This window comes from Alosa sapidissima, chromosome 3, assembly GCF_018492685.1.
Source record: "Alosa sapidissima isolate fAloSap1 chromosome 3, fAloSap1.pri, whole genome shotgun sequence".
Classification (NCBI taxonomy): Eukaryota; Metazoa; Chordata; class Actinopteri; order Clupeiformes; family Clupeidae; genus Alosa; species Alosa sapidissima.
The window spans coordinates 25,881,390-25,893,775 of record NC_055959.1 but is presented as its reverse complement, the minus strand read 5'-3'; the positions used below and the strand labels follow the sequence as shown (position 1 = coordinate 25,893,775).

Sequence of the window (12,386 nt, the reverse complement as noted above, 5' to 3'; positions counted from 1 at the left end):
TCGCTACAAACGCGTATTTCCTTGACACAGTTATGGCATTCATGGTTATTTTTGTTTACTTTTCGCAAATTACCTTTTGACAATATTATAGCATAGCGCCACATAAGCTAACCCATACACCAACATCAGACGCCTAGGCCAAAACTTGCAACCTTGAGTGGCTTTATCCCCGCAATATCAGCCACACAAAACAAACTGCACAGATTAGTTAGTTTTGTACTAAACTAATCGCAAGGCCCATAATTTAGGCTACGTGGCCTACCTTCTCATTTCCTGTTTCCTTACTGTAACAAACATGCATTGAGATCATAGATTGACATGATTGTATTGAGAGACCATTACTAACCACAAGGGGGAGCTGTTGACATTCAAAAGCATAAAGTCAGAGCCCTAGCCGAAATAAAGCAGGCTACTGAATTGAAACTTCTCAACCCACCAAGACCACCACCCACATTAAACTTTGTTGTGAGGGTGCCTAGCCTACTGTACATAGAAAATGTCATACTAGACTACTTACTTCTTTTATGAACTGATTATTGGGCGCACAACCTGCACAACAAAAATATATTGCCTACACCCCATTGAAAGGGCACCTCAACTCATAAACCAGTAAACTCCAACTCAGCCCAACCCACCGTCACTGTAACAGTCTGGAGAATATGGCATTGTATTATAATTATGGTTGTACATGTGCTTACTGCAATGGTGTATGTTACATTGCTTAGATATATTTTCTGGGCTTTCATATGGTAGCCGCTAGGTCACTGGAGTGAGAGACATAATCCCGCTCTTAAAATTTCCTTCCAATGTTGCTATGCTATTTATTATGTTGCCCATGCAGTCATTGGAAGTTAGAAACTGTTTCCGACCAATCAGAGCAGAAAACAGACCGCGACAGAACACTCTATTTCTCGAGGGCTCAACAATCAAAACCAGAAAAATTGAAGTTGAAGAGCTCGAGCGTCTCTGTTGTGTTTTTGTTTGTTATATTCTGTGAAATTATTTATTTTTCTGTCAAATGAAGTGTTGATATTAAATAATCGTGGGAATTAAATTTGGCGGATTAACTTGTGGAGAACATACAATTTCGTTTTACAACATTTTAATGGAGGTGAGCAATGATGAAGACATTTCAATAGCCTGACCAACCGTTAGCTAAATTAACGAGAAAATATCAACTCTGCTGGAATAGCTAACGTTAGCTTCCTACCTAGCTAGTCCCATAACTCTATAGATAATCAATGTATTTTAACCGAGCTACTTATGAAACTTATTAAGGAATTATGTGACTGCAAATTTATATTGCCATATTATGTATTTTGCATAACTAGCGTTATACCTTGATATTTCATGTTACAAGAGGTGTGTTGCTAATATGCTAGTAAATCAGAAGCTAAGCGACGTTGTGACTGCATGCACTCACAAGGTTAATTTAGCTAGCTAACATCATAGACAGTAAAGGCTAAAATTGGGAATTTGGTAGGCTACCATTTTGTTTTTTGGAGATATTTACGTCCATCTTGAATTACTTCATGAAGTGCATATGGTTTCATGTGGTTTGGGCTAGTAAGCAAAATGTACTTTTGGTAACGACTGCTTCAATTTCTCTAAGGGCAATAATGCATTGAAAAGTCAGTTAAGAGGGAATTTATGTGGTCCAAGAATGGCATTTGATCGGTTCCAGAATGCAGTATCAGGGTCAGACTCGTACTTCTCTCAGCAGAAGAACCAGGTGAGATATGCTAGTTAGGAAGTTGTTAGGTAACGTTAAAAAACGTTTAAAGACATCATCTTGAATCCGTGGTGACTTACAATGTTCACATGTTCATATTCCACTTGAAAATATGGCATAGAGTTATTCCATCTAAGATAAAAATGTATTATTTCTCCAAATCAGTGTTGACTGGTTTGCTGAAATTTGTGTTCCTCTTTGCTGTATGAGTGTTAGAAAAGTGATCCTGTTATGCAAGATATTATGTACTACATAATCTAACTTCATTACCAAATGTCTCTAGGCCAGTCTTATAGATATTGGGAGGCTGCCTCACCCCTATCCATTACCCGAGTTCCCTCTGTCTGAGGATGCCAACCTCTACACCCCATGGGGAGCTCCAGATGACTTTCACAATTTTATGGATTGTGCTCAAAGCAATCACAAAAATATATTTGAAAGGTAAACCTGCCTGGACTTTTTTCTTTATGAGAGTATTTTTGATATTGACAGATCAGCAAAAAGTATGTGTTTTTGTCCTCAAGGAGTCAGATGGATGCAAACCAGTGTGGAAGTGAGGCTGATCTCTATGGCTTAGTGTCCAATATCTTGGAAGATGCTGATCAGTCGGACACTACTTTTGCAGAAGAGTAAGTAGCATATCATTTATCAGTGCATCATACAAAGCCTCAAACCAATGGCAAACCTATAATGAGGCAATTCAAATTAGTATGGAGTGGTGAGTGAATAAGTGATAGAGTAAATGAATGACTGAATGAGGGATAAAATGGAACAGTTATAGTATATAGGCCTAGCATACACCCAATAAAGCAGCAAAATGACATATGTTCATGAATTGACACACACACACACACACACACACACACACACACACATCTATATCTACATCTACATATGCTACTGAAAAATCTGGTTTGTTAAATTAAATATTATTTTGACTTATACAAAAAAAGTTTTTCAATTTTAAATCCAAAGAGGCGGATTCATAGTCATTCGTTTTCCACTATTCATAGTGGAAAACAAATGTGATGGGAAATAAAATACTGACATTTACAATAGTGTTTCATTTTACATGGCAGAAACCAAGGCAATCTGAAGTGTGCTTGGTCTCCTAAAACCATGAGACAGAACAGCTTGCAGCAGTACTTTACCCCTGAACTGAAGATGCAGCTTAACTCCGGCTTCCAGCCAGGCCTGGGCTACTCTGACCCCCAGCTCAAGGCTCTGCGGCAGCTCACGGGCAAGGACGTTCAGCTCCGGGCCGACTGCCTCCAACATCTCAGTGACTTTGAAAGTGACCCTCTCTGGCTCCCACCCCTCTACAATGGAGACCCTCAGGCCTACCCCACTCTGGAGACAGAGCTGCCTAAACCCCCAGGTCTAGAGCTGCCCCCAGGGGCCGGCTCATACATGTCCAAGGCCCGCGTGGGAAAGGCTCAAGAATTCGTGAAAGACGAGGGCCTCTGCGGGATTGCCGGGGCCCTTGAGTCTGGAAGGCCGGGTGAGTCGTACTACAGTGACTACGGGGATGATTTTGGCATGGGCCACACCAAGCCCAAGATGCAGAAGCCCCTCTCCATGCAGGAGGTGAGCAAGCTGGCGGCCAACATGCAGGCCATGCTGATGGGGGACCAGGAGAGCATCTACTCCCGTGAGCTCCCCCAGAACAGAGCACTGAACCACAGGCACTACGAGGACAGCGCGGCCGAACAGAAAAGCCTCCTGTACCCCCGCATCCCTCCGGCTATGCAGTTCAAGAGAGATGTGCAAAGGGACTTCGAGGAGCAGCGTGGGAGCGACCTGGGGAAAAGGCAGTCCCCGCCATGTGACTTCTACGCGGGACCCGGGCAGCAGCAGTGCGACTACTTCCAGACCTTACCCTCACCCCAGCCAATCAAGAACAGCATCAGCAGCAGTGGTGTCAATGAGCCCAACCTCAATCAGTATGTCTCGATGTACACTCAGGCAAACCAGTACCATGGCCAAGGCAAGCAGATGTCCAGAGCTGACATGATGGGTGGAGGTAATCTTGGGATGCCCAGGTTCTCTACTCCCTCTGCTTCTGACCTTCGCTCACTGCTGACCACCCAGCAGCTACAGAGGGGCCCTGGCCAGAGCTTCATGTCCGACTACAGCCAGGGGGACGTTGGAGCGAGCTTGCAGGGCCGGCAAGGGCCAGGATGTGGCAGCCTGGAGGGCCTGAGGAGAGGCCAGGGAAACGGTGGTGCTGGAGACGGGCCCGACATGGATGTCCACGCCGAGAAGCCTCGGATGCACAGCTCCGACAACTGCGCCCCCCAGTGCTTCATGGAAGGAAAGTCCAAGCCCCCATGTGGAGACAGGAAGCAGGGCCTGCTGCAGAATCCTTACTTGGAGCTCTTCGGCAGCCTGTATGGACCTCAAGCCCTTCAACACAGCGCCCAAGGGAAGCCTCAGCAGTCCTCCTCCTTCCTGCCCCTGCTCTACCCACCCATGGGTGGCCAGAGACACGGTGGCTGCAACTCCCTCCCTTCACGCTCCTCTCATCCCTACAACTCCCTGATGGACTTCGGTGACATCACGCCCGAGGGAGAGGCAACAGGCTTTAACCCCTACTTGCAGGAGGCAATGGGATTGGGTGTGGGAGGAGATCAGCTGCTCCCAGGATTCCTCTCTGCCCTCAGGGGTCCCAGGCTGGGCAGGAGCCGCGGGGGACCCACCAACCAGCTTCACCAGCACCTGGAGGAGTGCTACGAACAGTGGAGGCTCCTGGAGAAGGAGAGGAAGAAGGTGAGCATGGAGATGGCATGGCAACATTGCTTATTATGGGCTACTGAGTCAGGGTTCGAAATTAACAATGTCCCGACGTCCCGGGGACCATAAAAAATGCTTCCGGGACACAATAGAATGATGTCTGGGACAACTCTGGGACAGTAGAAAAAAGCAAATTTCAAAATATGTACTTTTTTCCTAAACTAAAGATACAAGATACAAGGAAGTTTATTGTCACATGCATATAGTTACTGGAAGTAAGAAATGCAGTGAAATTATGTCTGGTGTCAACCTATTTGTGCATTTATGGGGGGGGGGTAAAAAGTGCAGTAGAAGAGGGGTTTAGTAGATTAAGTGGCAAGGGCTGCATAAGAAAGGTGGGGGAGGATTGGGTTTGGGGGGGCCACCAACAAGGAGCACCCAAGAGCAATCGTATCTTTCTCGTCTGAATCAAATTATACAAAATTTTACCTGGCGTAACGGGCAGCTGGCAAAAGCAGCGTTAGCCAGCTGATCTGTAAAGAAGCGGTTTTCTAGGCTACAAGCAGCCTTACAACACTGTTTACTGCTCTTCGAATCATTGTAGGCTACAATGTCATTTTTGGTACAAATACAGTAGAAGATACCCAAATGGGATGGGTGCTTGCGTTTCCTTAGGAATCCGCCGTCTTGGTTTTGTATAAAAATGGATATTAAGTGACACATAGGCCGACACCAAAAAGAGTAAAAAGCGCAACCTCTGAAAATGAGTGTTGTGTGAAACAGCAGATGATTAATGTTAATAAAATGGTGCTCAATAAATTAAGTGTTCAGAACTTACATATTGGACCAGAATGAGTTAATTAAGTGATGCAAGTTACTGATTATTATGCTGTTTATTATGTAGAATGGGAAAAAACAAGAACTTGAATTTTGGACACTGGTGGTTAAGTCCGGACAGTGGCAAGTAGAATTCGGGACAGCTGCGGGACACTGAGAAAAAAAGTTAATTTCGAGCCCTGACTTACTTTACTTTTATTAGCTCTAGATAACAAGCACCTGAAGCTATCATTTATTCATGTTATCTGAATGTGTGTGGATTTAGGCAGATAATACAGTTAAGACAGATTGTTGTGGAATGTGAGAACTGATTGTGTGTTGCATGGCCATGAGCCATAGCTGACCAGCTGCAGCAAGTCAATATGTTGATAATGTATCTGTTTTGTCCTGCAGTCTGAGGGTATCCTGACCAAAACTTACCCAGGGAAGCGCATATCAGTGGGAAGCAGCAACCCTCTGCCCAAGGTCCCTCACAACCCCTCCCGAGTGGATCGCCTCATTGTTGACCAGCTGCGAGAGCAAGCTAAGGTTTGTATGGGTACCACAGCATGGCCATTGGTTTCTCATTTCTGTTCACCCCTAGATGCATCATGTAACTTTGTTGTTTTTGTCTTGTTATTATGGGTCATTGTTTTGGTATGTATCCAAATATAAGTGTCTGGCCAGTAACGTGTCTGCTGTGGGTCAGGTGACGAGTCTGCTGGGGAGGATGGAGCGGCTGCGGAGCGTTCCCCTGCACGCCAACATCTGCACAACGCTGGACCGCCACCTGGAGGCCATCTACAACACTCAGGCCCGCCGCAGAGAGGAGCTTCTCAGCTGTAGCAACGGTAATGGTGGCTCACACCAGAGACCCGGGACAGCTTTTCTCAACGAGGACAGAGGTGAAGAGTTGAATCCACAGGACCTACTACTCACACACACACACACACACGGTGCTTAGGGGCATGTGTTGAGGTGTTAAACTGATGAAGGGTTCAGCACCACTCACTCAGTGTCAGTGTCCTCACGCATGTTTATTCATTTATGTTTGTATTTTTTGTAATTTCAGACATTCTCCTGCTGGCCATGGCCCTTAGGGACCTGACCAGCAGCACCAGGAAGTCACGCACAGCCCTGTGGTGCGCCCTGCAGATGACCTTGCCCAAAAGCAGCCACGGCCTGGAGAGCCCAGAGGCAGACATCTACCCTGCTGCAGAGATCCACTTGGAGAGGATCAGCGCTGTATTTTAGCCCCCTAGTGCAGTGACTAAGCCTCTGTCTCAGGGAAGAGAGTGAGGTAGCCTTAACTCAGTTTCATCCAAGACAGGATTTATTAGTTTTTTGACAATGTATATACAATGATATTGAATCTTATGTTTTAGTCAACAGATAGTGTTCAGTGACATTTATTTAAGGACAGACTTTATTATGCTGGTTGTGATATCCCAAATCCCAGTGAAATCTGCCAAACCCACATTAAAGACTACCAGAGTGGCAGTAACAAGGTGTGTATGCGTGTGTGAACAGTGGAAAGAGGGACAATTGAGAACTTTGAGTGGTAGTGCTGAAGATCACAGAAAGTGTATTGACAAGGGAAGGATAACACCACCATTAAGGCTCTGGAATAAACATGTAATGAAGGGTATGCTGTGAAAAACTGGTTGTTAATAGGAAAGGGTAAAAGTTTAAAAATGCTAACAAAAAAAGTTTCTGTTTTATTAATTAATCTTGAAATAACTTTAAGCCTGGTATTAATGTTCTACCAGCATTTGGTATCTTATATATACACATATATAAACAACAAACACCAATCTTGAGTATTAATTATTTAAAGCAGTATTTATGAATAATTCCTGTTGTGATTTCTGTAACGTTAATTTCCTTTCTTTGATGTATTTATTGGAATGTTTCTTAACATCCAGCTTTCAGGTTTTTTTTTGTGTGTTTCTGTACCAGTAATAATTGTGAGAATCTTGAAGAAATAATCAGATGATGAAAGTTTAAATTTTCTTGGAGGAATCCATGCTTTATTTATTTCAGGCTCATCAAAACATAAACCTGAGCATCCAAGATTTATTCATGACATCCACAACGTCTCGTTGAAATGTTTGTATTCCTTGCTGTGTTAAAATCACCTCTTTTCTCCTTGTGGTCAGCAACCAACAATAAGGAGTGTAATTTCTAGATTGTGATCAATTAAGTGAACCAACCACATTTATTTCTGTTCCAACACCAGTGTATTTTAACCATTTTTCTGTTGAGTATTCATGTAAATCAGAACCTTCTGTAATTAGTTACTTAAATAAACAGCCCAAAACACCACCGTTCTCTGCTCACTTTATTTAAGTATAAAACAACTCTGAGAATATAAATGTTCAACAGGATTAAGATCTTTTTTAGGAAGGGGTGGAAGAAATGCCTGCAGCTCTACTCCAGGAAATTTGTGCATGGTGGAAAAGAGCACTTACAGTGGCCTGCCATACCATCCTTGGTTTCAGCCTCACACTAACAAGATGCCTATAAATGTTACATACACGTCTGATGTGCAAAACATCACAAACAAGGTCTAGGACAGGGGTGCCTAATTTGTAGGACATTGATGACACACACTCCCTCAGTGTGTTGTAATCTGTAACCAGTACAAATGATGTATGATCACACAAGTGGAGAACACATGATGCAATCTTATTTCATACAGCTTAACTGGACCAGATGCCACTACATTATTCTGACATACAGATGACATTTCAACTACCGGTACTTGAAAACTGATCTGTTTATACTTAGAAAATATAGCAGAAACATCATGGTTAACCCAATAACCCAATTGATCTCATTCTTCAACTAAATGTTAATAAGCCCAGAGCAAGATTACTCTAAATCTTGTCATTTTAGAGCAGTCTTGCTCTAGCATTACTCACACTGTAGATACACAGCTGTTCTATTTAATGTTTTAATTTACTTCAACTTAAAACATATGTGCTTGTTTAACACTTAATTATGATGACTAATAATGATTCATGATCAAAATTCATCAATATTCTAAATGTCTTACTTCAGCTGGAAACAAAATAAGAGATGAATCATGACTATGAATGCAGTCCACTTTCTTAATAATGTCTGAAACTGTTTAAACTCTCCGTAACTGTCACGTTGATGTTATGTATACTGTACCTACTCGTACTACTGCACAGCTGATACACATTGTGTTACTATACAACTGAAAAGATTCCAAGTTAGCGCTTCCAAATTCCAAGTGGCACAGAGCGGCTCTGGAGTGGCAGAATGTCCAGCGCTCCCTACTGTCACCATCATGACGCCATTAGTTGCACTGAGTTTCTTGGTGTTTTATGCCCCCAACGTTGTCTTCAAGGCAGCGCTGCCTGGAAGGCGCTATGTTTAGGCATGGGTTAAGGTTAGGGTTGGGGTTAGATTTAGGATTAGGTGCCTTTAAGTCGACATTGGGGGCATAAAACACCATCGAGCGTTATACTGACAGAAAAGGGCAAGACTTGGGCTCTCTATTTGTTGCAGGGAGCCAGTGGGAAAACGTTGTAAAAAATCTGTAAAAATTCAAAAGTATTTCCAGGGTTGAATAAACTGTTTAGCTTCTATATTTAAAAAAAAAAAAAAACAAGTTCTCCTTTCTTCCTGTTCCTCTGAGGCTGAAACAACTGATCTGACATGAAGCCCTTCTACTGACACATAATCTCTACACAGATGACCGTTACTTAGGTTACAGCAAACATATATGCATTTAAGGCAAAGCTGTTTTGGAGAGATGATACATGCATATTGTCACCCTGAATTAATTCAATATCAAAAATCTATGCGAGTGTTATGGCAGAAAAAAAAAAAAAAACACTTTCTGCATGTTGGCTTTACGTTGACAGCAGATCTCTTCAGGAGAGTAAAGCAAAGTACACTTAAACATAACATGGAAGGCCTGGAAGAAAATATCTCATTTCCTTCTAGTTACATCCACCAAAGCACAAGCAAACTTCTGAAAAATCGTTATTTCTGTATTAGAAAATGGCAATTGAGGTGCGAAAATGTGATATCTGAGTAGTCCATTACTTTTGATTTGAGATACTCCGTCCTGCCTCCCATCCCGTCTGGTTGCTTTATCTTTTGCGTTCTCCTTTCTGTGTGCGTTTCTTCTCTTTGTCCTTCCGCTCTTGCTTGGCCAGCTTGTCCTTCTCCCGCTGCATCTTGTCCTGCTCCTTCTTCTTCTGGGAGTCCTCTTTGGCCTGGTCCCGCTGCTGCTTCTTACGACCTAGCACGTCCTCCACGTTAGTGTTTTTAAAGAGGGCTGCGATTCCCTTGTCAAGGAGCCTCCAGATCTCGTGGTAAATAAGGTAAATTCAAACCACATCCCATGAGTCACAAATGCATGATCAAAGATGAACATACTAGTATGTCATTAGAAAGGATACATTTATCGCTGGGGATGGCCATAGCTCCGGCTGATTCCTCTTCATCTTCAGTGCAGGCGTTAAGAAAACGGACAGCATGACATTCAATATGTTTGTTGCCAGGGCCATACCACTTACTATGAGATATTACACCTACATTCAAACATACAGTATATCTAGTCAGGTAGATTAGTTCACATCTTCCCAAACCATATAAGCCTAGCTGATGCTTAAAAGTCTCTTTTTGAAGGTTGAACTTAAACATTTTCTGGTAAGCTATTGATGTGCAAGTGATGTTGCCGATGTTTCTTGTTTTTAGGGTAAAACCTAATTCAGGAAAAAAAACAGAGGCCTTCTAATATGTTTCTCTTATCTCCAGATATACAAGATAGACCACTCATGTAAATCTAAATGACTCCGGAAGAAATCCGACACACATTATGTGTGCACTTAAAGTTAAGATGGGCTCTTTATAAAGTCAAACATCAATGAATATTATAAAATTAGAAATGACATGTACTTGTAAAATGCAAATTAATAATAACAAATTCTGAATCCGGTTACAGAAACACAACAGGTCGTCAGACACACAAAAGGATATTCTTCATCATCAGTGATCTGGGCATACTGCTCTAGTAGGGCTTGTTTCCGTCTCTTCTCCTCCTCAGACACTTCTTTCTGCTTCACAACGATCTGAGCCTGCTTCTCAATCAGGCTAGCAATGGCTTGCACCTCCGCTGAAAAGCACCAATAAAAAGAGTGAGAAAGCACACCACAGAGCTCATGACCATTCATACCAGTTGTGAGTGATTGCATGTAGGCTCAAGCTCCGGAACTACTCTACTCTATATGGAAGAGATCAGACATGACAATAAGTACAAAAAAACATGATACTGGGCCATACCATCTGTCTTGTTCCGAGTGACTGCAGTCTTGGCACAATAGTCGGTCCATTGCTTTATGATCTCCTGACAGACAGTTTCTAATGCATCTTCTTCCTGTACAAGAAAATAATATTTGTGTCACATAGAGCTTTATTTTTGAGTGCAGTGTTATATTAGTAGGGGCTCACGAGGGGCAGATCCGACAGTCTGCACATATACTTATGGTTTATCAAATTCACTGGAGGACAGCCCACCATTTTGTCAGTGCTTTCAGAACACCTTTTTCTTTCATAATCTACTTCTTCATTCATTTTCACCAACCGTGAATGGGTGTTTAATTGACCATTTACCCCGCTTAGCGAATAGTTTTTTCCATGAATAACATCTCATTGTTTAACGGCTTAACTTAAATAGACTGTGGCAAAGATATTATTTAAAAATATCATTAATTGTATAGATTTCATGTAATTGTTAGTATATTCAGACCGATAAAAACGAATAAGCAAACTTACAGTAATCAACGATGGCAAAAAAGAAAACCGCGCGGAAAGCCCCTTTAAGGAAGGCTATCCCGCATGCTAAAAATAGTGACATTAACAATGATCTTCTAAATACGGTAGCTACTCTGAAGTATGCCTTGCCTTCAGAGTGACTCTTAACTTCATTAAGCTAACATTGCTAGTTGGGCTCCTTTGACGTCAGTGTTCCTGGCTATTTTCTTAACTGGAAATAAGAGTTACCTCCTAAAAACAAAAATGGTCATAACAATCAGAGGGGACCAAACCATCTAAAGAAACAGGCACAGTCTAGTCTATTCTGCTGTTCATTTAGCTAGGCTGCTAGTCAACAAGACATGCCCAACCGGCATGCACTGACCAGAAAAGCAGACAGAATGCCTCGTAAGGCGTCAATCTTTTCTTCATCATTTTCCTCTTCCTGAAGAACACCGTGAATGTAAACGCCATATATATCCCTGTCTACTTCAAGGGAATCTAATCGTTCGTTTAACCAGTTTTCAAACTCCCCGTTGATTTCTCCGGGCGCAGCCATCTTGGCTGTTCGGGGTCCTTCAATGACACAGAGGTAGCTGTACACAGCCTGAATAGAATATGAAGCTCAATAAAGAGAAGGCCTATTTGGCTCAATGATTCGGAAGGAAGTTGTGAATCCGAGTACAGGTTAGAACCTCGAATTCTGTTTATTTATTTGTTTGTCTGTCAAACACATTAGATACTTTGTAAATACTCTTTTCTTCTTCTTCTTCTTCTTCTTCTTCTTCTTCTTATTATTATTATTATTTTAAAAGCAGGCTCGTTTAGCTACACGACCATCACAAACTTCAGTTAACATCACACGTTAAAGTTGTTTAAGACCGAGATCGTAGACCAGCAGCATCCACCAGAGCACCAAATTCTCTGTTGGCCTACTTCAGACAGCCCTGACGTGACTGAATGCTGGATGTAAGACTAAAAGTTAACCGCTAGATGGAGACATGGGTCTCTGTATGACAGGTGCCCTAACCTGTGACTGTGCTTGAGTGCTAAACGATATAGGCCCTATTTTAATGCATAATTATGTAAACCAGATCGAATCACACGAATACATCACATTAAACACAATATGGTTGTGTTTTAAATTTCACAGATTTAACATCATCTCCATTTTTTTTTAAAGGCCTGTTTACCTTGGGAGATTTGTGAGAAACTTGTGCATGATATGATTTTTTGCATAATAGAGGACATACATGGAGATGTGAATATGCAACAGAGTGTGAGAGCAAATGACAAATAGTTTGAGATGAGA

General features: G+C 42.3%; 2 protein-coding genes across 2 annotated transcripts; one reads left to right on the top strand and one right to left on the bottom strand.

Moving 5' to 3' along the window:
• Positions 1 to 936: 936 nt before the first annotated feature.
• On the top strand, positions 937 to 7,606 carry moto (minamoto). The gene is made up of 8 exons (XM_042087037.1): positions 937 to 1,111; positions 1,613 to 1,732; positions 2,016 to 2,173; positions 2,257 to 2,361; positions 2,812 to 4,501; positions 5,696 to 5,830; positions 5,991 to 6,186; positions 6,354 to 7,606. The coding sequence occupies exons 1-8, from the start codon at positions 1,106 to 1,108 to the stop codon at positions 6,533 to 6,535; spliced, it is 2,592 nt and encodes an 863-aa protein (XP_041942971.1). The 5' UTR covers positions 937 to 1,105; the 3' UTR covers positions 6,536 to 7,606.
• On the bottom strand, positions 7,606 to 11,709 carry ccdc43 (coiled-coil domain containing 43). Its single transcript, XM_042087045.1, has 5 exons — positions 11,460 to 11,709; positions 10,604 to 10,697; positions 10,301 to 10,436; positions 9,721 to 9,770; positions 7,606 to 9,596 (listed from the first exon to the last, which is right to left on the bottom strand). The coding sequence occupies exons 1-5, from the start codon at positions 11,631 to 11,633 to the stop codon at positions 9,409 to 9,411; spliced, it is 642 nt and encodes a 213-aa protein (XP_041942979.1). The 5' UTR covers positions 11,634 to 11,709; the 3' UTR covers positions 7,606 to 9,408.
• Positions 11,710 to 12,386: the final 677 nt, after the last annotated feature.

Bases quoted from the DNA above. Each gene is read 5' to 3' on its own strand.
- moto (XM_042087037.1), top strand. The intron at 1,733-2,015 runs GTGAGATATGCT...AAATGTCTCTAG, and splicing joins TCTCTCAGCAGAAGAACCAG to GCCAGTCTTATAGATATTGG. The intron at 2,174-2,256 runs GTAAACCTGCCT...TTTGTCCTCAAG, and splicing joins CACAAAAATATATTTGAAAG to GAGTCAGATGGATGCAAACC.
- ccdc43 (XM_042087045.1), bottom strand. From the start codon at position 11,633: ATGGCTGCGCCCGGAGAAATCAACGGGGAGTTTGAAAACTGGTTAAAC. The intron at 10,698-11,459 runs GTCAGTGCATGC...TTTCTTGTACAG, and splicing joins GCATTCTGTCTGCTTTTCTG to GAAGAAGATGCATTAGAAAC. The intron at 9,771-10,300 runs ATATCCTTTTGT...TAACGCCTGCAC, and splicing joins CAGATCACTGATGATGAAGA to TGAAGATGAAGAGGAATCAG.